The sequence below is a fragment of the Patagioenas fasciata genome, chromosome 3 (genome assembly GCF_037038585.1).
Source record: "Patagioenas fasciata isolate bPatFas1 chromosome 3, bPatFas1.hap1, whole genome shotgun sequence".
Classification (NCBI taxonomy): domain Eukaryota; kingdom Metazoa; phylum Chordata; class Aves; order Columbiformes; family Columbidae; genus Patagioenas; species Patagioenas fasciata.
Window position 1 is genome coordinate 23,829,786 of NC_092522.1, and position 26,520 is coordinate 23,856,305.

The following is a 26,520-nucleotide window of genomic DNA, read 5'->3' on the forward strand; positions in this document are numbered from 1 at the left end:
TATTATTCAAAGCTTTAATGCAAGTTTCTTTTGATTTTGAATTAATTAAATTTTTATTCTTTAGTAAGAGGTAATACCAATACCTTGCAGAAGCAGTGCAAAGCCATAATGTCTTGAGCCTGTCCAGGGCTATGATTTTAGCTACGAGTACAAATTCAGTGCAGAGGGAGCTTGGTCTATAATTACTCCTACCCAGCCTCTCCTGGCCCGAGCTCCAGGAGAGCAGCTCCCGTGTGTTTCAGCTGCTCCTCACGTGTTGCTGTCTCAGGAGTGCTGAGCCTCCTCACAGCCAGGGCGCTGCTTCCCAGCCCAGGCTGGCACAGAAGGGCAGCCAGCAGTAGCCAGCTGGCTAGTTTAGAGGTGCTGTAGATCATTGGTGCATCCCATGCACTCATGCAAGTTAAGTCTTGCTAGGCTACTCCCTGTTCTTTCCATGAGGAACCTCACAGGTACACCAACTCAAGTTTTACTGCTGCTGCCATGAAAAAAAAAAAAGCCTTTCATAACAATTAAACTGTTATTAGTTATGTTATTATTTGTAAAGGTGTATTTTTCAAATTCAAAGCAAGAGTCAGGAATACTACTGAAGTCTGTGCTTGAGGGAGAATGATAACCAATTAACCTTTGTGTTCTTTTCTTAGCCTAGCTGAACAAAATCAACGCAACCCAAAATGTGTAGGTCTCTGCAGCAGCATCTCTTGAGGTAAACTGTTTTTCTTGCTGTCCTCTCTCACATCTGGGCAAGAATAACATCAAATTACATGGATTACAGTCAACTTCATAAGGCCTGTACATGTACTAAGCTATAACCAACAGGAGTTGGACTCGATCCTTGTAGGTCGCTTCCAACTCAGGACATTCTATGATTCTACCCTGCTGTCTGGTAGTGGAGTTAGTCTCCTTTCTTTCTCCAAAGTTGCTCTTTCTCTACTTTCCCAACAAATTGCACAATATCTTCAGCAAGAAGTTGAGGTTCCTCCAAAGCTGCAAAGTGGCCACCTCGGGGCATGAAATGGAAGGACACGATGTTGGTGTATTTCTTCTGCGCCCAAGCCTGTGGTGTGTGCATCACTTCATTAGGGAAGGAGGCAATGCCAGTAGGTACTTGGACTGTGAGCCTGAGAGAGGAGAGAGAATAATTTTAACTTTTCAAACACTTAACTCTGCAAGAAATGGGAAATCCTACTCATATGTTGTTCTTAAACAGCTGGGCACACTGTTGTCAGGCAATTAATATTTGATTTCCAGATCCCAAATTTGAAGACACTCCCACTCCTGGAAAAAAAAAATGGTAATTTTTGCATGCATTTATATTAAGGCGGTTTTACAAGGGATTCAGGGCATGACAGAAGTATGGAAACTGAGAAAAAAGCCCTAGGAGATGGTGGGTATCAGGTTTCTTCAGTGCTGCATTCAGGGCTCAAGAGTCATGTATTGAGGGGAAATCACACAATTTGACAAGGGCCAGAGAGAGATTTACAGTGAAGATAACAACTAGAACAGGTTGAGCCTGGCAGGAAAACTGGAGGATAGGCAGGGGAAGAATTATCTTGAACTGCTGCAGAGGACGCAGAGAGGGGAAGAATAATTGGAAATCTAGACTAGTTCAGAGGAAACATTTCTGAATGCAAGACTTCTTGCTTGTAACTGGCACAAATGCACTCTACAGAACATTTTGCACATTAGTAAGAGTAGGGAAGCAACTGAATTTGAAGGGAAAAGTACCTTAGAAAGTGGAGTGCTTGTTATAAATGGAGCAACATTTTCTAGGTTTAAATACCCCATACACATAAGCTGCATTGTCAGAAGTGACAGATTTTAAAATGTAGATACAAAAATCGTTTGGCACGTAACCACAGGAAGCCCAAAACCAGGATGCCTAATTTTACACAGGACTCTGAGACTCCTTCCTCTAGGCACAAAAAAGCTCATATAGCTCATCTCGTGTAGGCAGAATGGGAGCAGGATACTGCCCACAGCGTAGCCACAACAGCGTCAAGAACTGAGTCAGCTTCCTGGAAGCATCATTTCACAGCTACATAAATACCACAGCAGTGAGCTGTGGTTGCAAATACCTCAGGGCAGGTTTAAGCCTTCACTGATAGTCAAACTGACACAAGTATATGCAACCAAACTGCTGTCTTAAGTGTCTGCGCAGCACGAACATCAGTCGTACCGACTTCCAAATTCTGCAGTTTGTCATTATACTGAAGGTAGGACTTAAATCTTTTGCAGAAATAGGAAAACTGTGTCCAGGAAAGTACTAAAGCTATAAACAAATAAACAAAACTGACTGCATGACTCAGTCACAGGCTAATTTAGTAACTGAAGTAAAATCTGGAAATACTTGCATGTGCTTTTCCTTACTTGGATACATGGTGAATGGGAGGTGCTCAAGCAGTGCCTCCAGTCATATCTCCTCACTGATGGCTTAGGATTCTTACCTAACTAACATGTTTTCCAAGCACAACTGACAGACCCATCCTGCAGAGGAGCACTGTGATACAGCACTGCTTTTCCTCAACATTCAGAAACTTGCAGGAGCTATAGATAAGCAACCTGTCTGCAACCATAAAAGCTCAGGGCAAAATACTGAAAGAAAAACAACCACTTACCTTTCATGTTTCTGTGTGCCTAACCCCTTCTGAAAATTTTCTTTGTAGAAACGCATTGAGGAGACTATACAGCCTGACACCCAGTAGATCATGATATTGGTGAGCAGGTCATCCAGATTAAACTTCCTGAATAGGTAAGCCCAGAGATTGCTTAGTTAGAACAAATACCATTTTCCATTACTTTAGCGGGAACTTGGTTTGGTTGTAAGAAAAAAAAAAAAAAAAGGTACAGGAAAAAAATAGTTAACTTGGTTGAGAAAAGAGTTGAGAGGTGAAGTGTACTACTCCCCCTCTGTCTGTCAGTGACCAGTTAAGTATGTTACAGGCTTGCAGACACAAACTGGGAAGGAGGATTTAACTCCTACAGGGAAGGCAGACTCCAACAGGCACCTTATGCTCCAGCATAGCTGTCTCTACTGTCTATACACTGGCAGAGTAGGAGCAGAAGAACACATGGAACAGCTTGTGCCATTTATTATTTATAATTTTAAATGCTACCATGAGTCTTCAACAGACCCATCACACCAACATGTGCTGTAAACAGTGCATGTTCCATATCACATTATTAGCTGTACGCAGCACAAACATTCTATTAAAATCCCTTATCACCGGACCTTCTCATAACATGCCACTTCATTCCTGCCAGGTACCTCTGCAGTTTTCAAAGGGAACTTCATCTCAGATTTCTGTGGCGCACTAAGAATGATCCTTTATTAACAAACAGTAAGTAGATAAGTAATATTGATCAATCTAAAGCAAATTCATAGATAGTTAATTGTTAGCATTAAAATGAATCATGAGTTATGTTTCCCAGCATTTTAATGTAGGTTAAACTTTTGTTTTTCTGTCCTTATGAGATTCTTCCATCTAAGTGAGTTTATAATACCCAGAAATTGCAAGTTCTATCTCTTTTCTAGGAGATCAAAGTGGGAAGGGAGTCCATCAGCCTTCATGGCCTGTTTTGCTTCTTTGCACGCTGTAGTACAGCACTGCACCGTTTGTGGTCACTCCTTATGAGATGCGAGGCCATCAATTTGACAGACTTCTTCAGCTATGACTCTGGGCTTAGTCACCTCATCCAAAATGGTACTAAGAGGAAACGCTTACCTGTCTAGTCCCCCATCCTCTAAATTACGGAATTCCAGATCAGTCCACGTAGAAAACTTCTCCAGGATATATGCTGCCAGTCCTACAGGAGAGTCATTCAAACCACAGCCTGAAACAGAGGAGGAAAACAACTAAAATTGTGATATCTGACTACTGAACTCAGACTATTACAGAAGCAGCCCATTATAATACAGGGTAGATAACTTCACAGAGCTGTTCCAACAGCAGTGCTCTTAAGTAAATAAATGCAACAGTAGAACACAGTGGAGCCATTTCTTGTTGAATTATAAACTGATAGTATCTGCAAACCAACAGGCTCTGCATTAGCTCACATTGTTAAGTTTGAACTGATGTAAAAGTATTGGATTTCTGCTTTTTTTTTTTCTTGTAAACTCACAAGATTAAGCTCTATGTGCCAAGTAGGGTTTGCTTCCATTAATCTGGAAGTTGTCATGTATTACAGCATTACAGTGCCAAAGCCCACATGCCTACACATGACCTGGAGAATCTGCACCATTACCTAACTGCAAAAGCATTGTAAGGATTATTAGAAAGTTATTTAAAAAGAGCAAAGCTTTACTAAAAGGTCCATCTTCTGAATTAGATATAGCCAACTGCCTTCACATGTAGGACAAGGCTTAACATACCTTTTAGAGTTTGTTTTGCTTGGACAGAAAAAATGCACCTGCACCTGGAACTTTGTTCATACATCCAAGTGCTGTGAAATACAGGGATCATAAACTTTCCCAGCTGCTCAGAAAAACCTTAGAAAAAAGCTTTGCCTGATGAACAGCAGCATATTTGAAGTTCCACCTCTATCAACCTAACCTTTCTGAAAGATGCCTAACACTACAGCTAACACAATTTCATAAGTAATTGCTATTTAAATACGATAGTTGAGTTTCATTTATCAAACAACTAATATTGATAACAGACATACCAAGTGTTTAAAAAAGTTATACTGAGCATGCTGTCCAGATCTGCAGAACAAGACAAGCAATAGTGTGTTCTCGTATAGTGCGAACAAGGAAGAGTACATCAGTTTGCATATAGGAAAAACTGACACAGGTCCTAGCAGTACTTCAAATACAGGGACTGCCTGTTTCAGTCAGTTGAAAATGAACCCACGCTCCATGCAGGTTTCCACCCCCAAAAAAAAAGTGTAAAATCAAATCCATGCAAGCCAGTTGGATCAAAAGCCAGCTCTGAAGTGATTAAGAGTATAGTATCAGCAAGCATAGTACATATGTATCAAGAGCCAGAGACAACTTCCTCACTTAGGACAGCTTGCAAGGTTGCCCTGTACCACCTGCGGTCTCAGAAAGATTGTGGCAGCCTCCATGGCTGTGCTGCTTCCAGCTACCTGCTTGGTTTTTTTTTTCCCCCCTATGGGAACCTGCCACGTTCTTCTCTTTGTTCTCAAAATTGCAGGAATGTTCTTGCTCCAGCTCCCGAAATATGAACTGGCTGCTGGTTCCCAGTCTGCACAGACTATGCACTACTGGTAGGAAGAAGAATCAGCCAGAAATCCCCAGCAGCAGGAGCATGGCTGGGCCTCCTTCAGCTACCAGCTTCCCCATCTTTTCTTAAAGCACAGAAGGAATTAGAGACTGGTAATTTTTAGAAACCAAAACTCAAACGGAGCAAAGATGGTTTAAATCCATCAAATTATATTTTGCCTACACATTTTAAGATTATACCTGCTTCTGCTTCTGTAGGTAAACTTATGGAAAACCATTAAGAAATAGTTTCTGTAGCTATGTTTTTAATAAAATCCATGAGTGCTGCACTAAACTAAAATATATTCAGTATTCTTGACTAGGTTGTCCCATTCAGTTGAAAAAGATGTTTTTAAAATAGAAACACTTAATAGGCAGATACTTAGAGCAGTTAAGCAATCTGAGTGACTAGCTCATCTAGAAAGAACATTCATAGGTATACCCCTTTTTTTTTTTTTCCCCTTGAAGTTCTGCAAGTGATTCAGAACAATAAGTGAAAACTAAATTTGATTTTACTTTTCAGGTATTACTTATCCCTATAAATAAGCTACATTACATGCTGAGACAACTAAGAGCTTGCTTTAAGTTACATCACTTGAATGTGATCCATTCTCTGTGAAGAAACTACCTTTTGTTGTCAGCAAAGCTGCATTTGAAATAGAATTACAGTCCTCAGTGATAACAGAATTGGAAAAGTATTAAATAAACTATTTTATTTATGAAAACTGAAAATGAGGCCAGTGGCACTTAGAGATTGCTCAGTTTTGATGTTACAGATTTACCACTTCTGCATGTAAAAGTGAGTGTAATGCTGCATACCCATATGTAACTGTTCTGACTTGGATACAGAAAAGGAGCCCACCTTTTAAAACCTCTAACCTTCCTACTTCAGTTTCCCTGACAAAAACCTGATTTTCAGCATATTTTAAAAAGTCTGTTTTGTTTCTATGAAAGCATAACTAAAACAGATTAAGCATTCTGAGCTCAAAGGGTTCGTTTGTTTTACCAACAGTATCAGGCTTTGTAGCCTGTATGTGAGCGTAGCCAGACTCCACCAAGATCCTGTAGAGCCCTTTTTCCAAGAAGGGAAACATCCGCCTGACATCTTCCTCCTGGAAGCCGAAGAGCCCTGGCAGGTAGCGGCCCAGCAGGATGGAGAGCAGGTGAGTGAACCCCAAGTTTGTAACTGAGGCTAGATTTAAATGGAGACCTTTCACATGGCTAAAAATGAACACAGAAAAAGCCCCACAAATTAAAAAAAAAAAAAAAAGGCAATTCAAAGTTGTTACATTTAAAATGTTATTAACAAAATTTGACATAGTTAAATTCCAACCTGCTAGTTACATCATGACCTTAGCTGTACTTTGTACTGCACATTTCCACACAAAAATGACAAGCCAAAGAGGCAACTGTCAGTAATCCGCACACCAAGCCACAAGTCCTCCTTTTGTTACAAGTACTTATCCCACTCCAGACCCCAGCGGGGCCAGTACAAAACAACTGCACAACCATTTGAAAGAACAGATATTCAGTATAAATTAAGGTATGAAATGCTGGATCACTGTTTAACACTGAGCACTGAAGAGAGAAGCTACACAGTGCTCGTATGAGGACTTCGATAGGAACTTTCAAGCGCACAAGAAGTAACTATTGAAAGAATCAAACAGCTTTGCATGCCAGTCACGCAGCGCTATTACCAAAGGGGTACTCACTTGGGAGCTATTTGGGCTAGATTGGTGCAGATGAGCCAGCCCCAGTCACCACCTTGGGCATAGAACTCGTTGAATCCCAGTCTGAGCATCAATTCATAAAAAACAGAAGCAGCGCTGACAGAATTGAAGCCTGCATTAAACCAACCAAACAAACATATATATGTATATACACATACATATATATATATACATACATATATATATAAAAATAAACCACCACACACTGTTGCATAAATTCCAGCTACACTTCTGACTGTGCAGCATTCTCCCCGTAAAGGCAATATTCAAGTTCCTAAAACGCTACAAGTCCATTTTTCCTTGCCTATCTGACAGACTCTATGGAAGCCCTTATCACATCATCCAGGCAATCTAGAGAGCAAGCAGAAAGCGTGAGGAAGAAGTCCAGCCTTTGCTGCAGACTCGTGTTCTCCTAACTGCACTAGCTGCCCATGCACTTGCCCCACTGAGGAGTTGCCAGACCCCCTGTTAAACTGTCGTCACAGTCCAGCTGAGCCCTGTCAGAGGCACTGAGCATTGCCTGGGGAATGTGTTTCCATTTTCACAGAATCATAGAATAGTTTGGGTTTGAAGGTACATTCAAAGGTCATCTAGTCCAACTCCTCTGCAAATGAGCAGGGAGATCTTCAACCAGATCAGGTTGTCTACTGGGTGCACAGTCTCATCTTAATGATAGTTGGAAACATTTCCACTAATAATGTACTTCTCCACTTCACTAAATACTGACTGCATAAATCATAACCAGAGAAGCAGCAAAAAGCAAAACTAACCTTCCCCACATCATTCACCTGCACATGTAATTAAATACTAAAGCTCAGTATCACTTTAAATATCACCTTGCTCCAATGTGTTTCAGCTTGTGTTTGTGTAATTCAGAGCACAAGCTGAACAACCAGGTATTGGCTGCAATATACCATGTAGATATATCAATTGATTTGTTTCAGCTCTTCTCACCTACCTGTATAATGCTGTTGAATACAGATTCAAAACACCCAAAAGGAACAGCAACAAATCCAGTTTACTCTTCCTGCTCACCCCCACACAATTCATTGCCTCAATTACAATTTATAAGTTGTTACTTCATAACTTTTTATAGTACTTTGTAAATTTTCTGTACGTTGCTCCTGAAACTAATTAATGGTGTCACTTCAAGTCACACTCTTATCTCCTTCCCACAGGGCACACAGAATCTTTTGTTTCCAGACTGCAAAACAAGAGCCAGGAGTTACTGTTCTGCTCACAGGAGCTGTCTCACTGTGAGACTAAACTTCTGTTAGTTCAGTTTCTTCTTATACATCGTACCTTGTTTGTGGGGTGCTTCTGAGAAACCATAACCAGGGATGGATGGACAAACGACTTCAAAAATGTGTTCATCACTGAGGCCATGGCTTGCAGGATCCGTCAGGAGAGGGATAATTTTGTAAAACTCGTAAAATGAGCCAGGCCAACCATGAACCATTAATAATGGCTTTGCAGACTGGCCTTCAGGCAAACGAGGAGGCTTTATGTGAACAAAATGGATATCGATGCCTGTAAAAATAAAATAATTCATTAACATGCCCAAATCTACCATGACAATAAAACTAATCACAGAACAGATTATTAATAAATCTTCTCAAGTCCTTTTTTGGTGAGTGTGCAAGCACACCACACTTCTCTGGATCCTTTTACCCAAGGACCCTGAAGTACTTTATAATGGGCAATTAAGCATCACAACAGCCAAATGAGGTCGGCATATTTACGTTTTAAAATAAACTGGAAAATTAAGACATAGAAGTGAAGCAATCTACTAACGGTAACACAGTGACTCACACAGCTTAAAGGCAGAAGAGACGATTACATCAGTTGGTTCAAGTGCCCTTAAATTTTCCCCGAATATGCCTATATGGCACCAGAGAGGCTTTAGCCAAGCACAGGTTTTTCTTCCTGAAAGGCACACAACTGCAACTTGAGATAGGGAATCATTCATAACTAGTAGCTATTTGTTTGGGGGTGTTAATCACCTTCCTTGTTTTGTGCATGCCTTACTTTCCATTTGAACGTGTCTGGCTTCTGTTTCCAGCCATTGATCCTAATGTTACGGCAAAATGAATTTAAAAAGCCTCCACTAAGTATCCCCTGCCTGTAGAGGCCTCCTGTAATCAAGTCGCACATCCTAACTGCTGATAAACCAATCATGCTGAATCCAGGATTTGAAAAAATGCCTTGCTAAAATAAAGCGTTCAGTTTTGTAGTTCTTCTCCACCTTTTGTCCAAAGCTTTCAGTATCTCCGAGTAAACCAAACCAGGAAACTGTTTTCTAGTACCAGTCCCCTTATTGTTAAGCAAAAAGGTAAATTTGCAGTTGTTTCCTTTGTGATCCTTACAGTACATAAGAAGTAGCCTTCACCAGCATTGCACTAGTTGCGTCAGGTGAGCTGCTTTTCCTCAAACCCATTCAGGGCTCTGCTTTCCAGGAAACGACGATTTGCTCTCAGTAGAGCCTGAATGCCTCATCTCTTGATGTATTTAGGCACATTTTACTCACATCGAGTCCAGCTCACCAGCAATCCCACCCTCTTTCACTGACTGAGATTTCACCATCCTTGACAATTCTGTGGATATCTGTATTCTCTGAAAAACTTAAGTGATGACAGAAGCTGGAAATCTGATATACGGCATGTTTGATCTTGTCTCTTCATGGCTCATCTCTGTAATTATTCCTAACTGTTGAAATTTCGCTTCCTGTTGCTGTACATAGTGCATTGTCCCTCTCTTATTTTCTCTTTCTTGTCTCAGATTATACATATTTTTTCTTTTTGATGGGAAGACTTTTTGCTTTTATCATTTCAGCACTGACCATGTTGTATACATTTAAATAAAAATCTTTATGTTCTAACCACTATGTAACAACCATTTATTGTCCCAAATCCATTTTAAATATTATGGTGAACTGCCCCATTTGAAATAACTCAGGACTATGGGTGCAAGTGAAAAAAAAAAAAGGCATGCATAATCTCAAGCTTGAATTTTGCCATCATGTGAGACAACTGCCGGCTCAACTGTATGACCAAATGACCCAAGCACAACTCTTAATTCAAGTATTTAAAACATCCAGTGTGACAGAAGCTCCTGTGCTTTGAACGACAAGACACCTAGCAGTACATCAACCCAAGGGAAAGGCATTCTACATTTTTAGGCCCAAGAATGCTCAAAATGGTGCAGCAGAGCACTTCTGCCACACAGCGACAGCCTGAGCAGCCAGTGTGCACCACTGTTGACAGCAGCAGCTGGGGAACTACATGGAGCAAGAGGTGGCATCTGTGGGTATTTCTGCATGATTACATGCAAGTCAGGGAACACGTTGGTTCTGTTTCCAAATGCCTGTACTTGGCTCTTGTTAACACCAGCTGACAACCCATCCATGCACGAGGGAATTCCATTTGTCATTCCTTGTCCTAAAGGCTTCAGTTTCTCGCTGCCTCAGCAGCAGTGCCAGTGATCCACACCATGGCAGCCAGGGAGGGAAGGCACATGAATCACAGCCATAGAATTCTTACCACCGAGATCCCTTGTAGACAAGATTATGCAATTACTGTTTAAGGGAAAAACACCACACACCTTGAATCTTAGTTTTGAATTGTGGGTACTTGTTGAGGACTTCAACTTGTTTCTTCCAATTGAACTGGTTTTTCCAGTAGGAGACAACCTTCCTGAGATACACTGAGTTAGTCCCATAATGGAAGCAACTATTCTCCAGTGGCTCAGTGAATCTAGCCTGGTCAAGTCTCCTAAATAAGTCCTGTAGGGAAGAAGAAAGAAGAGACATTACAAGCGCTCTTGTCTGCCATCTTGTGCTCTGCTGTGCTGGTTTCTAGTTATTCTTAAGTGAAATGAAAACAATGAAAATAACATGTCTCATGACACCTGTGCATTTTGCTGATGCTCCATCAGCTGTTCCAATTCTTTTTCTCCCCCTGATGGTCTCCTTCCTCTTCCATTCACACCTGTTCTTAGCGTTCTTTGTTTTGCAGGGCTGACTAACCTGTTTGCCAGGCTGATAACCACAGAGGACAATAGACTTTTCTGAGAGCACTGTGGCTTCACAGTCTTGTTGCCTTACCATGGTACTTTGTTCCCCAGGTTATCTGTGAGCCCAACCTCACAATCAATGCATGGATCTGGCCCAAAGTGTTTGTTCTTCCGAAACCAAGGGGCTGGGTGTCTTCACTGGGAAGCACTCCAAGGGATTTCATATGGCCACAAAGTTTGTGAAACTAGACTGGAGTAAAGGTTTCCCAATCTAGAATAACAAAGTGACCTTCCTACTGCACTTCATGGTCATGTGGGATGCTGACAATACTGCAAAAATCAATCAAAAAAATCAGTCAGCAGGGAAGGACAACTAAGAGCCCCTTCCTACTGCAAGCAGGACCACAGAATAGCTGAGGGTGGAAGGCAGGTCTAGAAATCTAACCCTGCTCAAACCTCTGTGGGGTTTAAACCCGAACAACATCTTCTAATAACAGCGACAGAGGTAACTCTTATTCTGAGGTGTTGGCACTGGCTCCTGCCTCACACTGAACAGGCTGTACCAGTCTAGGATAAGCTTAGGATAAGCTGCTGTGTTGTTTTTTGTTTGTTTGTTTGTTTTTTATGTTAGTATGTACATTCACTGCTTTTGGTATTTAACACGTACAGAAAGCATGGATTTTTAAATGAAGTCTTTAACACATCTTTACATACATGTTTTTTATCCATGCTCAACACCTTTATGAATGTTCTATTTATGTATGCTACCATAACTCTAACTCCTAGTTTATGTAAGAATTTATTTAGAAACAGTTTTCTACTGATGGATTATGTTGCAATAGCTGTCATAATACAGAACTGTGTGTTTCAAAGACATCTGTAAATTAGAAATTATCTAGCTTTGTGTCTGCAGTGTAAGAGGAAAACATTGGACATCAGTGTCCACTGATATTACTGAGGAGAGCAAACAAAGCGTTAAAAAAAAAAACCCAGGCCTAACTGAGAAAATAGGAATCCATTATAAATGAAAAATATGAGCAATCCCATGAATACTGTTTTGAACCACTACTCCACACAAATCTATGAAATTGTGCTATCCCCAACTTAAACACACACAATCAAAATCTTGCTAACAAATTCTGCAATTTATGTGTTTACTGTAATTACCACTCTGGTATTAGCGTTGAACCAAGATGATCATTAATTACACAAGAATCAGCATCCAACACAGCTGCAAATATAAAGCAGTAAAGAAAATGAGATATTCATAATTGCTTTTGAAAGAACGAAAAAAAAGATGACATTGTTCTTACTCTGGCCTACACAATCAAACTGATGAAGGTGCACAAACAGGAACACAAAACTGAGTAATCTCTAGTATGATTTTTTATGTTTATTAGGCTTTACAGAGGAGGTTTATTTACTAGCAATCTTGTAACAGCCAGCTGAGAACAAAATTGTACAGCAGGACATGAAATCTGCCTATCCATACCTATCTTCTGAAGTACTTGAAAAATACCTTCTACCAAGTGCTGGATATCATTGCTCATTCCCATAAATATAAGTTCAATTTAAAAATTATTTCCAAGTTCTGCATTTATTCAGCCATTTCATACTTCTCTCTCCCCAGTACAGATATTTGCTTACACTCAGCTCTTCTTCTGTAGTTTCCACCTTAAATGGCCTAATAGTTGTGTCTTCTTCAGTGTCAGGCTTTTGTCCCTTGCCCCACCATCCTTCCTTGAACGGTAATGTCTCTTCTTTCTTCTTGGTGAATAACAAGTAGATGATGACTGTCCCCAGAACCAGGAATACTTCAAGCAGCATAATGCCTGCAACAGAAGAACAGAACTCATAGTTCAGAGACAAGTGATGTACTTTGTAAAGACTATAGAGGTTTACTTGCTTCTTAAGATAGGATTTGATCTGCACAATGTTCTGTCACTCACAGGACATCAACGCTTCTGTAAAAGTTTCAGAAAAAGGATGTTTTAACCTATACAACTCAAATTGTGTTTTACAAAAAAGTGTTTACAAAATAGTGTTTTACATAAAGGTCATTTAATCAAAACAGAACTCAAAGCAAGTCAATGGCTTGGTAAACAGTCCTCTGATTAAACACACCATGTTGGCTTCCTCAATGGCTGCTGATTGCTGCCAAACTTCAACAGTAAAGGAATTGACTGTGGATATAATTCACGTTTAATGCTTTCTCTTCCTCTGAAGCTCTAGATTTTCCACAAATTTCAAAGCAGATAACCTCTTCAGTAAGGCTCACATATCAATTGTTACACATTTGGATGGAAAACAAGCTAAGACACATATAGAGAATAAAAAGTGAAGAGCATGAGGGCAGCCACCTTGTACCTCCCAATCAGTCTGGGCGAGTGGGGTAGGGACATATTTACATAACCCTGGAGCAGCAGCGCAAAGGGTAGAAGCGCCTTCCCTTTCTTTCTCCCTCTGAAGTGTTAAAGAGAAACCAAATGATCACATGCATGCTCTCCTGGATCTAAAACAGCCTTCCCCAAGTGATAAAATTCTGTCACTGTGAAGAACAACCTGATCTCACAGTGTATCTATATAACCCAACTCCAGGGCTGTTGTGCTTTAGTCACACGGAACACTGTAACAAAAAAGAATCCATTTTGAATATATTTGAACTGTTTCATGGTGGAAGTAGAAAAAATACTCAAGACTCTTTAATAATTAATGTTTTCAGGTATGCCCTTACATATGAGAAATGTTTGTAAGATGGTTTGAGGAAGAGCACTGTCATCATTTTAATGCATAATTTTAAAGAATGTCATGTTTCAAATGCTCATTTGCTGGGGAATTAATAAGACATGAAGTATGTAAAATCTTCTGTAGGGCAAGCGTTGTTTATGACACAGAACAGTCTTCATTCTTTGCAGAGCTAGAAGGTTTGGTTGGTTTTGCTGTCGCAATTTGATGCTCTGAAATCGCGCAAAGAGTCAATAGAACTGACCAGATGTATTCCTGGATCAAAACAAGAATTGCAACACAAGTTAATCGGAGTTCACCTCATTGTAACAGGAGTGAAACTGACCTGTCTTGTAAGTGTCTTTATGTGACAGGACACATTTTAGTCAGTCTCTTGAGTTTAATTTTCTAATGGCTGACAATAAATAAATAAAACTGACAAAATAAGTATCCACTGAAACATTTGTAGAGAAGTCAGGCACTATGCAGATAGGACACCAAGCTACAAAAACATCTTCTTTACATATGCTAGCACTACAGCCTTGAAAAGTAACCTGAAATTACTTAGTCCTCCAAGGCTAGAGAAATGGAAACGATAGGCACTCCAAGAACTTGATCTATTTATTCATTTCACTTGTCCTTCCATAATTTCTGTTGTTTGAGGAGGTGCTGTCTTTTCTTCACTATGTTTTCTGGAGCACGAGACAACAATATTCTCCCACCTCCAGCACACTCAGGCCATAACTTACCCCAAAATTAAAAAGTTTAGCCAATTTCAGCTTGCCTCAACATATAAACCAATGCAGCCTAGGAGCCTCCAGAGTACAATTAAATTTACTGCAAAGCACAACTGGAAGGGCTTTTAGAAACCTCAATGCACTTTACACAGAAATAATACCCACCATAGTATTTAATAGCACTTCTATTACTAAGTCTTCAATGAGAGGAACAGCAGCTTCCCTCAAATCACAGTACAATTCAGGCCATGTCTAGACTACAAAGGTTCAGCAGCAGAACTGTGTAAACACCACATACGAAAAATTCAAGCTCTTGGCCAACTTCAGTATGTTTACAAAGCCGCACAACAAACAGCCATGCCAAGAGAAAAGAGCTGCTGCCAGTGCCGGCTTCATTGTCCAGGCAGGATGGCCGGGGTACCTCGAGAAACAGAGCGCTCTTTGTCCTGGCTTGTGCTGTATCAGCACCATAGCTTCTGCCAACACGGTGACTGAGGCACAGCATCTAACACAGAACTGTGTTCCCCAGGAACAGAATCCCAGCCCGGTCTCTAGCAAGAAACTTGTATGTCCCAAGTCACTGGAGTACCCCAGAGCTACAAAAATATTTCTGCTTCCCCCATCTGCTCCCAGGGAGACTTGAGGAATCAGAATTTTTGCAGCAGAAGACACGGGAGGGATTGTGTGCAAACAGGCATATTTTGCATTTGCCCTTGGGTGTGTGCACAAAGAATTCGCTAAGTGAAAAGATATCAATTTTTGCAATTAATTCCAAACAGACTTTAGGACGAGATTGTTTACAATCCAGCAATAAGTGCCAAAATCAATTTCAGGTTTCATAAAAGTTCTATCTTCTGTTGCAGAGAATTGGGGCCAGTGACAAATGGATTTGCATGAGATGTCATTTAGACTCTGATACTGGTGGGATTGGTTTTGCTAACAGAGAGAGATCCCAAGTTGCTCTCTGTATTCAATCTCTCTCAGTTCCCTTGAAAGTGCCTGTAAAATTCCTAATTACAATGAGCACAGGGGCCTAGAACTCTAACTATACTACATTTTCTTCTGAGCACGCAGGAGGAAAATAGAAAGGGCAAAGTGCATCAGCAGCATTTTAACTTGCACCAGTTCATAGCACACTCAAAGGGATTGTTTTGCTAGTGATGAGTTAGTGGAACGTAGCATGTTCCTACCAACCTCCCCAGCCCGTGCTGAGAGGAGACTGCACAGAGCAAATGCACTCTATGATTTCCCAAGTTTGCTATTCAAGCTAGTTCTCTAAAACTCTTGCGTGTTATTTGAACAGCATAAAGCAGCCTCAGTCGTGATGCATCCACAATAGAATTTCCTTCGCTAATCACTATGGAGCTGTTGGGAGATGGAAGTTTTTAGCCCCTTACACTTGTTCCACGATACACCAATACAGTACCATCAATGTGGAAGGAGAAACAGGTACAACAAAACTTTTCTATACTTGCAGTTTTCAGAGATGTAAACAACGAAGTGCTGGTGTGTTTATTCTCTGGATTCTTTTGATCCAACCATGCTGGCACGTTGCCTTTAAAAATGACTACTTCAAAGGGAGTTCATGGTTTGGTTTGGCTTTTTCCTCTTTTTATGTGACCAAAGGCAAGACCTTAGAAGGAAATATTTCCATTTATTCCAAAGTCAAGTACTTAGGCTCTAAGACTTTGCTGTGCCTCAGGGTGGATACTTTTTGTAGACAGTACTTAAATACCTTAGACAGTATTTTCATCCTAAAGAGTTCAAAGAAGAATGTTTTTGTTTTGCTACTTTAAAAACATGTTTTGAAAGAAAAATGGTAAATGTGATGGACCCAGTGAATAGCCCCAAAATTAGCTCCTCTTGTAGAAGACCAAGTGCATATCAGGAAATATATTGTTTGCATAAAACCCCAAAGCTTTCTAACAGTATCTTACTGCTCCTTGTTGAAAGCACTTTTTTTCAGCATTGTTTGCATTTTGATTTGCATTAACAGCATTAACAGCATTTCATGCATTAACAGCAGAGCCAATAGCTTCACAGGAGCAGAACAATTATTATTTACATCAATGCTGTGTCCTGTCTCATGCCCTGTCTTCATCAGTACCCAGTACCAAATGCCCCAAAGAACAGTGCTGTTTAGTTTTCAGGGGAGCCATCTATGAAATAGCTTAACGGCAAAATCCCATCTTGTTCTACTAGTAATCACTCACCTTTGCCTTGCAGCATTAGAATTCATCTGAAACATGTTAAGGGAGAAATAAACACCTGGTAAGACTTGCAATGTAACACTTGGAAACCTGTTTTGGCCCAAACACTACACAACCCAGCTTCTATGGCTTGAACGACACACAATACACCCACAACTCCGAGTGGCAGTATTAAACCATATTGAGGCAAACTGGCTAGTGCACGGGTGAGGCAAAAGCTCTTAAGAGACCATGCTGCTTTCAAACACATGCTAGAGGTGATCGTGGTTGAGAGTTAATAACATTTTAAGGCTGGTTTACTAGCAGACTGCAAGGTAGTTCAGAGCACTTAGCACACTCTGATAGAAGGTTTTATTGATTAATAATTACCCTGAGAAATAACAGCTCAATTTAGAAGTGATGTTTCCATTTATTTCTGTTCTATTACATAAACACCCCTGTTAGGCTTTACTGAAAAGGCACAATCTTCTGCAGCGTCTGTGTTTACAGATCGGTTTGCAGCAATTGCAGGTTCCTCTGCTCAACAGATCTGAAGAAAAAACAACTCACGGACTTGCTTCAAAAACTCATCACACCTGTAACAGGGTCCCCAAGCACTAACAGCCTGAAAGGGACCAAGTGCACAGTCCTAGAAGCCTCACGCTCAGCCTATGCCCTACCATCTCCAGGCACCACATTTTTGTCATTTTGTAAGACCAGAAACAGACAGAAATCCATGAGGTGAAGGCATTTGTATAAGAAAAGCTTCCTATTTATGTAGTTTGTGGAGCATTATGACAAGCTTCAAAATAGCTTAGCAACACAGGAACTGCTTCACACATAACTGATAACATCTCCCAGGTGAGCATAAAATGATACATTAACGTTGCAGGAAAGGAGGAGAAGTAGGCATTGGGTGAAATAAAGCGTCCTACGCAGGGAAGCAAATCAAAGACAGGAAATACAATTCCAACAGAGTTTCTGGCTTGTCTCGATAAGAAATTTAGCATTTACATTTTTTTATTGCCATAGGGAGGTGGCACACAATGCTATCTCCAAAACAGCAGGAAGAGATGGTATCATTCTGTTCCACAATCTTTTTCTAGACTGTTCACAATCAGGAATAAGCCAGTGCAGCAGGAACCCAGTCAGAAAGCTACAACCAAGGAAAGAGGCCACCTCCCCAAAGAAGGAGAAGTCGCACTCCCTCTCCCAGGGGACAGGCAAGGCCTCTCCCAGGACAGGGTGGGGTACACCTCCACCACCTCAGAGGAACACTGCTCATCTGGGGCAGTGAGGCACCACTCCCTTGCAGCCGTTCACCTGCTTTGCCCCTTGGACACCAGTAACAATCAGCAGAGAGACGGTTCAAGGCTCTGGGGGTACCTGCATGCATCACCCAGCACTTGTACTTACAGCTATTGTTCCCTGTTGCACTTCATGCCAGGGGAGTAGTTGAGCACCTTCTACAATATGTTCCCACCTGATTTCTCATACAAGCCTATTACAGTTAAATTGCGTAATCTCTTCAGTACTACGCTGAAACCCAACAGGCTCCAAAGCCCAAGGCTAGCCAAGCATAAAAGTAGTATGAGACCAAGTTCACCATTATTCACTTTGCCTCACCCAGAAGCTGCACGTTTGTGCAACCCCTGGCCAGTCAAAACACATCTCACAATCATGATTTAAAGTACTGCATGGCACATTTTGAAGAGTAAGATATTCCATTTACAAGAACACATATTTAGGCACCATTATTTGCTCTTTCAAATCCATGCCCAACACATTCTTATGTGCTGCTTAAAAACATATCTTATTTATCTCAATTTTCCTTATTTTGCTTCTGTTATGCTTGAACCACTCAATTTCCTTCAAAGACTCTTAAAAAAGCCCTTTGGACTACATAAATGCAAACTGGCAGAATTTGACCCAGGATCTGTGGGATGCCTGTTCTTGTGACTTAATGACTATGGGCAGGATTGAGGGGGAGGAGGAGATCTACCCTCCATCTGCAATCATTTCTGTTCGGGACTCTACAGACAGAAAAGGTGCTAAAGGATTCTTAAATCGTCACTGTTCGGTCACGATAATTAAGGATGAAAGAACTGTTTAAACTTTCATAATAATGCACCCGACAGCTACAACATTAAGGTTAGATCACGCAAAGATTTTATCCTATTTTATCCAGCCTTTACCCTCAAATTCGACCAACAACAGAGTATTTTTGCGTGCATGCAGAGAAGCGACAGAAACCTGGCATACAGCTTGGGTGGGAATGCGGCTGAAAGCTGGGTCTCCTAGACAGCCCTCTCAAACCACCTCTTACAGTTAAAAAATTGAAAGATATCATGCCAGTAAAAATTTTTAAAAGTTCTCAGCCACTGTCCAGCCAACTAAATCACACATTCCAATAAAATAGGTTCCAAAGAACATCTTGAGCTTTACTTCAACATTTAACTTCTAATGTCTGAAAATAAATTATGAACAGCACATTGTTGTGCTTTGCCTCCCACCAGAGTTTCTAGCAATAATGAGGTTAACCTCCTCACCCTGTGCCAGTATCTGCATTTTACAGAGGGTGGAAAAAAGTGCAGATGCACCAACAGAGTGAGATATTACAGATAAAGGAACGAGACAGAGGTAATTGTTCCTCAGGCCTTAGTGGAAATTCAGGCTCTATTTTTAGCTTCACCAAATCCTTCAATACTTAAGACTATAAAAGGTTGCTTTCCTCTCCTGCCATGGTATTATTGCCAATGTTTTGCCCACTCTGATCTAGATGGGACTTGGATTCACCCCATACTGCTTGGCAGTATGGCCCAGCATGTGTCTTGTTTACTGTGGGGTTTTCCATTAGTCTAATTCTCTTAAGGTTCTTCCATGAAATCAGAGAGGGAAAGACCTTCTTTAACTAGCAGCTTTACAAGCTTTTCGTATTAGCACTATCAGAAAACTGTGTTACTAAAACCTTTAATTATTAACACATGCAGAATTGATGTGCACATGGTGCCTTAGAGGGGAATAAAAGAGTGCAAACAGTTGGAAATCTTCAACTCCAAAGTATGTAAGAACAAAGCAGATGACATTCTTTCAGTTAAAAGAAGGTGTGGAGATGGAAATGCTGAATATAAAGACTGCCAGAGGAAATATCTGGCAATCTGTAAGATAGTAAGATGAGGTGCAAACTGTAAATTTAAATTAGGATCATGTCTTCAAGTAGTAAGTGCAGCATGAATGAAAACGTGTATGAAAGTGTAAAAAGGAGAAAAAATATTTTTTAATAAATTGTGACTGTGGAAAAAGGGAGAGATAGAAACTTGTTATCTCTCTATGAAGACTTCATTCTCAAAGAGAAAAGAAACTTAGAATGATGGGAGAGGAAGGGAACAGATGGTAGTCATCATTTTCTGTCAAATAACTGCAACACCAAAAGGATGTGCCAGAGTAAACATGTAACAAGAACAATTCTTGCTACTTCATCTCTCTCTTAATAACAACTAAATATTTAAGTTCTCTTTGGATCTAAGGGCTTAATCTAGAAAAGTGCACTACCTGTACCCACCAGACTAAAGCAACTAATGCTTATGATGAAGCAGCCAAGAGGACTAGGTCCTTCAACAGAGCATTCTTTTTGATTCCTAACACACATCCATTTAACATCAGAGACTCATCTTCTATTAGACAGCAAAGCATATCCAGGGTATAGATGTGGTGGGCACCCGGGGCATACAGAACAAACCAGTAGAGCAATAGCTAATGTCTATGTGTCTTCATTGCAGAGTTCAAAAGAAGTAGTAATAACAAAAACCACTACAGCTGGGTGCAAGAAATACGAGAAGAATTGCTTGAGGTAGAGAAAGAACAACAAAAAAAAAAGTTTGCTGAGTCTTAAATTGTCTTGTGGATTACACCTAATCATCTTCAACAAAAGTATTTCCAAAAAAAAATTGGAGAAATGTTGGAGAACAGCTCACTTTTCAAAGAAACCTGGAAAACAGCTCCTGTTCTTTACCCCAGTAGGATCCCTCCATAAACATGATCACAGATAATTTCCTCATTCTGGCAAATGCATTAGAAGGCAGTCAGCATCACACACTGTTGAAGAAAGCAGCTAACAAAGCATGGCTACCACAACTCCCACAAAAATACTCCCAGCCCTGCCAATCAGAAAGCATTTAATCAACAACAATATGCTTAAATGTATATCAAAGCTGATAGTGCCACTTTAAGAAAAAAAAAAAAAAAAAACACAAAAAACCACACAACCTTAACAAACATAAACCCAGAGTATATTCAGATGATTGTTAGCCATCCTGCTATGTCTAGCACGATCAAGATATCAAAGCAAACGCCATTTTAGAAGTAGATTTTTGTGCTTTATTATTTACATAAATACCCATTTATACACACAATTTTGCTTTTAATTAAAAATAATATGTTTGGAGGAAGAATCCAGGACTTTTTTTTCAGTAGTAGTATTCAGAACGGGGAAAATATTTTCAGCATTAATTACAAGCAGAACAAAGCTCTTCAGAGACAAGCAAGACGCTCCACTTTCCAAGTGACTTTTCTTTAGGGACTTACGCAGTAATTAGAGATCTATTTGCCACATTTGGAACTTGCACATTAAAGAAGACTGCCATTTTCTGGGACTGTGCATTGCACAAAGAAAATACTCTTTTGCAAACTCACCGAAGCAGTGCACACTCTACCATAAAGTGCAAGGCTTTACCTCTGTTTCTCTGGCCACAAAATTTGAATACTCTAACACAAGAAATGTGCATAGGAATATATAAGATAATCAATTCATTTTGCCTACAGCTATAAGCCATACTTCACCTACCACCCCCATCCCTGCTTTGCTCCTTCTCCACTGACAAATTACTTGACAAACTATTACTGAAGAAACAAGAATTTCTGGGAGTATTACCATTCCAGAATTATTACCTCAAACCTTTTTATTTACCTCCTGCAATTACTTCGAACAAATTGGCCATGTATATTCTGCTAAGAAGCCTGAACTTGTTTCACAGTGCTTACCATACTAAACATTGAAGTTCTATGTCTAAAAATACCAGGTAAGTCTGAAAGCTTTGCTGAAACCCTTGATAGACAAACAGGCTGAAAACATGGTATTACCCTATGGAATGACCAAATACAAGAAGTGTAGTAGATCAACAGGAGGGGAAAAGGGCCTTTTAAAACACCTAGTAATCCCAAACCTATTTTTGGCAATTCATACCAACAAATTGCACGTGGATTACGGCTGAACTGATTATTACTGACCGTGCTCTATTTCAAATTATTTACTTCAACACCATGATTGCCACTGTGAAAAAAATAATAAAATTCAGAATAAATAAACAATCGGAGTTTAAGCAAATAATACCCAAGTTTTTATATATGAATTAAGACTGGAAAAGATGTAGAACAAAGACACAAACTTGACACTGTGCCAGGACCTTCCCCGCAAAGACTTCAGCTCTGACAAAGATCTAATCCTTGCCCTTGGACAACTTCAACTGTGGATTGATTTTTAAAAGCTGCCTAATTGCTTTTGGTGCCTATCTCCCATCGATTTTCAGTACACATTAGCAATTTGTGCACTCAAGTCTCAGTGTTAGCTTACTTCAGACAGGACTAATATCCGTTTCAGAGGAGACGCACAGCATCTCAAAAGAGCAGTGCCAATCAAAACATCAACCCTGCATTTGTGGCTGTGTATGTGAAATTGAGAGAGTGGCTTCTAAGACTGATCCTATCCCGTAGGTTCACCTAAAATAACTAGGCAAGTTTTTTGATTTTAAATAAAGCTATACTGTGAAAATAAGAGAAAGCAGCTTAATTCAAAAGGATTTGAAAATCAAGCAACACGTGATTATGACACGTTTTAACTGCAGGGCAAAGCCAAAATCCCAGCTGAATTCTCACAAACTGACCCGAACCTGAGGAGCGAGTGCATCATTTGCTTACTCTTTGCAGATTGCCCAGTTATGCAACAGAAGACGGTCATCAAACTTAGAAGTCTTTCTTCTCATCCCTAAAATGCTTGTTCAGCAAAGGGAACTATGTATATTGTCCTCATTCATTTTCATGTTTGGCAAATGATCCATAAACCAAAACAAAGAAAAAAAAAAAAAAAGAGTTCAATTTCATATCCCTATTTAGAGATGAGAAAAAAAACACAAACCAAAACCAGACTACACTATTTCTATGCCAATAGTTAAAGCCACTTATTCTAACTAAACCAGGAAACCTGGCCAGAGTCCCAAGGAACACTAAATAAAATTGTTGTTTCCATAAGTATTGTCAACAGTAAGGCCAGCTTATCAGGAACCTTAAGCTGGACAAATAGCTCTGGCCCAAGCAAGCTGTCGGGGAATGTTCCATCTACTCTCCCCTCAGAAAAACCGATTAGGGCCTTCCTGAAATCAACCCAAAACATCCTCACCCGGACCACTGCTATTATTCAGACTCTAATAATACCTATTGTTGATGACATTTTGATACCACCGGATGGTAAAGGGGCTCATACTCTTTAAAATAATGGTACTTAAGGCACGTAGGTGCAGACCTCACTTTTAACAGTCCCCATTCCCTCTCTCTCGCCCTTCAATGTCCGCAGGCTTCGGCAGGACACGGCGTACACCGAACAACCTGCAAAAGCCGTTCCATTGACTGGACAGAAAGTCGGGGACCAGCGCCCTCGCTTCGCCCCCTCTTCCCTCAGCTGCGCGGCGGCTGCGGGGACTGAGGCGCCATGTCGTTAGCAGAGCCCTAAACTGCTCTCCCGCGATGCTCGGGCAGGGAACGCCACGAACACCCCGCCACCGGACCAGGACCTCGCCCGCCGAGGCTACACGGGCAAGGGGAAAGGCGAAAGGCGCGTTAGACGCTGGGGTTATGTCTCCGGACGGCGGCGGGGCGCCTGCGATAACGGCAGCACCCAGCGCTGAGCGGATTCCCGCCGCTCCCCTCAGGCGAAGCGCGAGCCCGTGGGCTGCCCCCGCACCCCGCCCGACACCTGCCCGCCCTTACCTGACACGGCCGGAGCCGGGACCGCGCACACCTCGCCGCGCTCGCTGCCGGGGCCGCACACCGGTCCGCCCGGAGAGGGGCACGGTACCGGCCGGGCCCTCCGGCCAGGCCCTCCGTCCGCAGCCCGCTGGGAGATGTAGTTCCTGCCGCGGGGGCGTGGAGCGCCGGGCCGCAGTGGGGACCCACCCCGGGTGCCTCAAGCAGAGCCCGCGGCCACCACAGCTGAAGGCGAATAAGCCGTCGCCCGCGGAGGCTTTACCGCCATTGCCGCCGGCCCCAGACACGGGGCATTAGCACCTGCTGCCCCAGGCGCTGGCGGGGCCGGAGCTGCCAGCACAGCGCTCCGGCACAGCCGTGCTCAGTACCGACCCACAGCTGGGCCGGGGGAGCGACGGGGCTCAGCTGGGCTCTAAGGTCACACTGTCACAGGCTTCAGCCCAGCGAACACTAATTCACCGCTGTAATGCCAGGTTTAGGGCACGCTAACTATGGAGTGGCACAGCCTATAAGAATCACAGAATCACAGAATGTTAGGGATTGGAAGGGACCTGGAAAGATCATCCAGTCCAATCCTCCCACTGGAGCAGGAACACCCAGATGAGGTTACACAGGAAGGTGTCCAGGCGGGTTTTGAATGTCTCCAGAGAAGAAGACTCCACAACCCCCCTGGGCAGCCTGTTCCAGTGCTCTGGCACCCTCACTGAGAAGAAGTTTCTTCAAATTTGAATGGAACCTCCTGTGTTCCAGTTTGCACCCATTGCTCCTTGTCCTATCATTGGTTGTCACCGAGAAGAGCCTGGCTCCAACCTCATGACACTCACCCTTTATATATTTATAAACTTTAATGAGGTCGCCCCTCAGCCTCCCTCTTCTCCAAGCTAAAGAGCCCCAGCTCCCTCAGCCTTTCCTCATAAGGGAGATGTTCCACCCCATCATCTTCATGAGCTTCCTAAAGGGCTGCTCAGCCAGTCTCACCAGCACTCAGGGCACTGTAGTGGAGCTGACTGAAGAAAAACACATTCAGCCTGCTCCACCTACTCAGCTACTGTCCTGTGCAGCATAACTATGCTCCTAGCAGAAAAATCACTCTAAGAATGCGTGTAATGGGTGCCTCTTCCCTGAACGTGTTCTCCAAGGTCTGTCTTCCAAATGTGGTCAGAGGGATCAGTGCAAGCCTCAGAGGATCAAGCTGTAACAACTAATCCCATCGGTAAGAACATAAGAAGCAACTTAAATTCTTTATTTGTTCTTTGAGGTTTTTCCATTCAAACTCAGTTTTCAACTACCGCTTCACTCCCAGGTTCCAATGTTACTTTGGGATATTTTTTGGTCACCGCCACACCATCTCATGTTTTGGATTGTTGAAGAGAAGTCTCAACAAACAGATCTGTGATGACAGGTGACAATTCCTTTCATGTCTTCCAGCTTCTTCTACCCAGTCATCCCTGTCTATTCAAGCACTCTGGTGCACAAAGAGTAATTGGTGCAGCTTTCATGCTGTTTTGCTATAAGTAGCAATAGTTCTAAATTTAAAACCAAAACTGTTTTAAAGCAACATGTGCCTGAACTGTTCTGTAAGTAAGGCTTGTCTTTTTTTTTTGTTGTTGTTTTCTTCTTCCACACAAAACATGCTGGCTGTAAATCCCGCCCCTTCTGGGACATCTATTTCACTAACAGCTCCACACTCCTTTTTCTGAGATGGCAGAGGCATTAGTAGCAACCCATCTTTCTTCTGTAGGACTACAGGGATTTCACAAACATACAAATCGGACTGTGTTGAATTTCGTAGTAAAACATAACAACTTTTGTAAGACGATAGATAAAAATGCCACTGTATTATGTCTCAAACTGTCATAGTACTTTGTTACAGCTACTGAATATTTTATTTGCCTATTTTAGTTAAAGAAAAATTGTATTTCTTCTATCCCCTATTTGTTGTAAAATTCCAACTCCAACCTCTAGGTTACCAGTAACTCCAGCCTCTATAACTTGTTAAAGAAATAGTTCCATACCTTATCCAGGCTGTCTCATATTCTTAAAACAGGTGCACCTTCTTACCTCCTTAGTGCCTTCCAGTTCTTCCTTTCATGAAGCAGACAGGGTGGTTCAAAGTTCCTACCCTGGAGATATCACTCTTGTGTTTGTTCTTCCTGTGGATGTTAACCTTCTTAAATTGCCCGGTTCATTAAATATTAATTTTTCTCTGTGCTTTAACAGTGCTAGACACACGATGCTTCTGGTTCACGAGTGGGACTTTAAGCCCTATGGTAGTAGCAGTAGTAAACAGCAATAGGCAGTTACCTCAAATATACAGAGAACAGAGAAACATTACATCAGGTTTAGTTCTTAACATGCATTCTTCCTAACTGGAACTGTTTTGGCTGTTTATTGTGAAAATTGTTCAACTCCCACAGCCTATCAAAACAAAAGAGAGATGCAGATACCCCTAAAGCCAAAAGGGCCAATGGTGCCCTGGGATGCACCAAGCACAGCATCGCCAGCCCATCAAGGAAGGTGACTGTCCCATCTACACTGCACAGCTGTAGCCCACCCCCCCCCCCCGAATACCAGGTGCAGTTTTAGGCACCTAAATATGAGGACATCAGACTATTGGTGTGTGTTCAGATAAGCGCAAAAGGCCTCAAGGGCAAGAGATCTGAAGAGCAGCTGAGGTCACTTGGCTTCTTCACCTTGGAGAAGAGAAGGCTGAGGGGTGATCTCACCACAGTCCACAACTGTGGTCTGTGGGGAGCACAGGGGGAGGTGCTGATCTCCTCTCTCTGGAGGCCAATGAGGACACAAGGAGATGGAATGAAGCTGTGTCAAATGGAGTTCAGACTGGACATGAGGAAAAGGTTCTTCACTTAGAC

At 41.6% G+C, this 26,520-nt stretch overlaps 1 protein-coding gene across 2 annotated transcripts; it reads right to left on the reverse strand.

The window, feature by feature from the left end:
* On the reverse strand, nt 1-25,812 carry EPHX1 (epoxide hydrolase 1). Of its 2 annotated transcripts, none has more exons than XM_071805947.1 (9): nt 25,709-25,812; nt 12,610-12,794; nt 10,552-10,732; nt 8,254-8,481; nt 6,934-7,063; nt 6,228-6,442; nt 3,723-3,831; nt 2,616-2,741; nt 1-1,118 (listed from the first exon to the last, which is right to left on the reverse strand). In XM_071805947.1, the coding sequence occupies exons 2-9, from the start codon at nt 12,787-12,789 to the stop codon at nt 893-895; spliced, it is 1,395 nt and encodes a 464-aa protein (XP_071662048.1). In that variant the 5' UTR covers nt 12,790-12,794; nt 25,709-25,812; the 3' UTR covers nt 1-892. The 2 variants fall into 2 exon arrangements, with proteins under 2 accessions (XP_071662048.1, XP_065691171.1); XM_065835099.2 differs by lacking the exon at nt 25,709-25,812 and adding an exon at nt 23,651-23,837.
* Between the last annotated feature and the right edge of the window lie 708 nt (nt 25,813-26,520).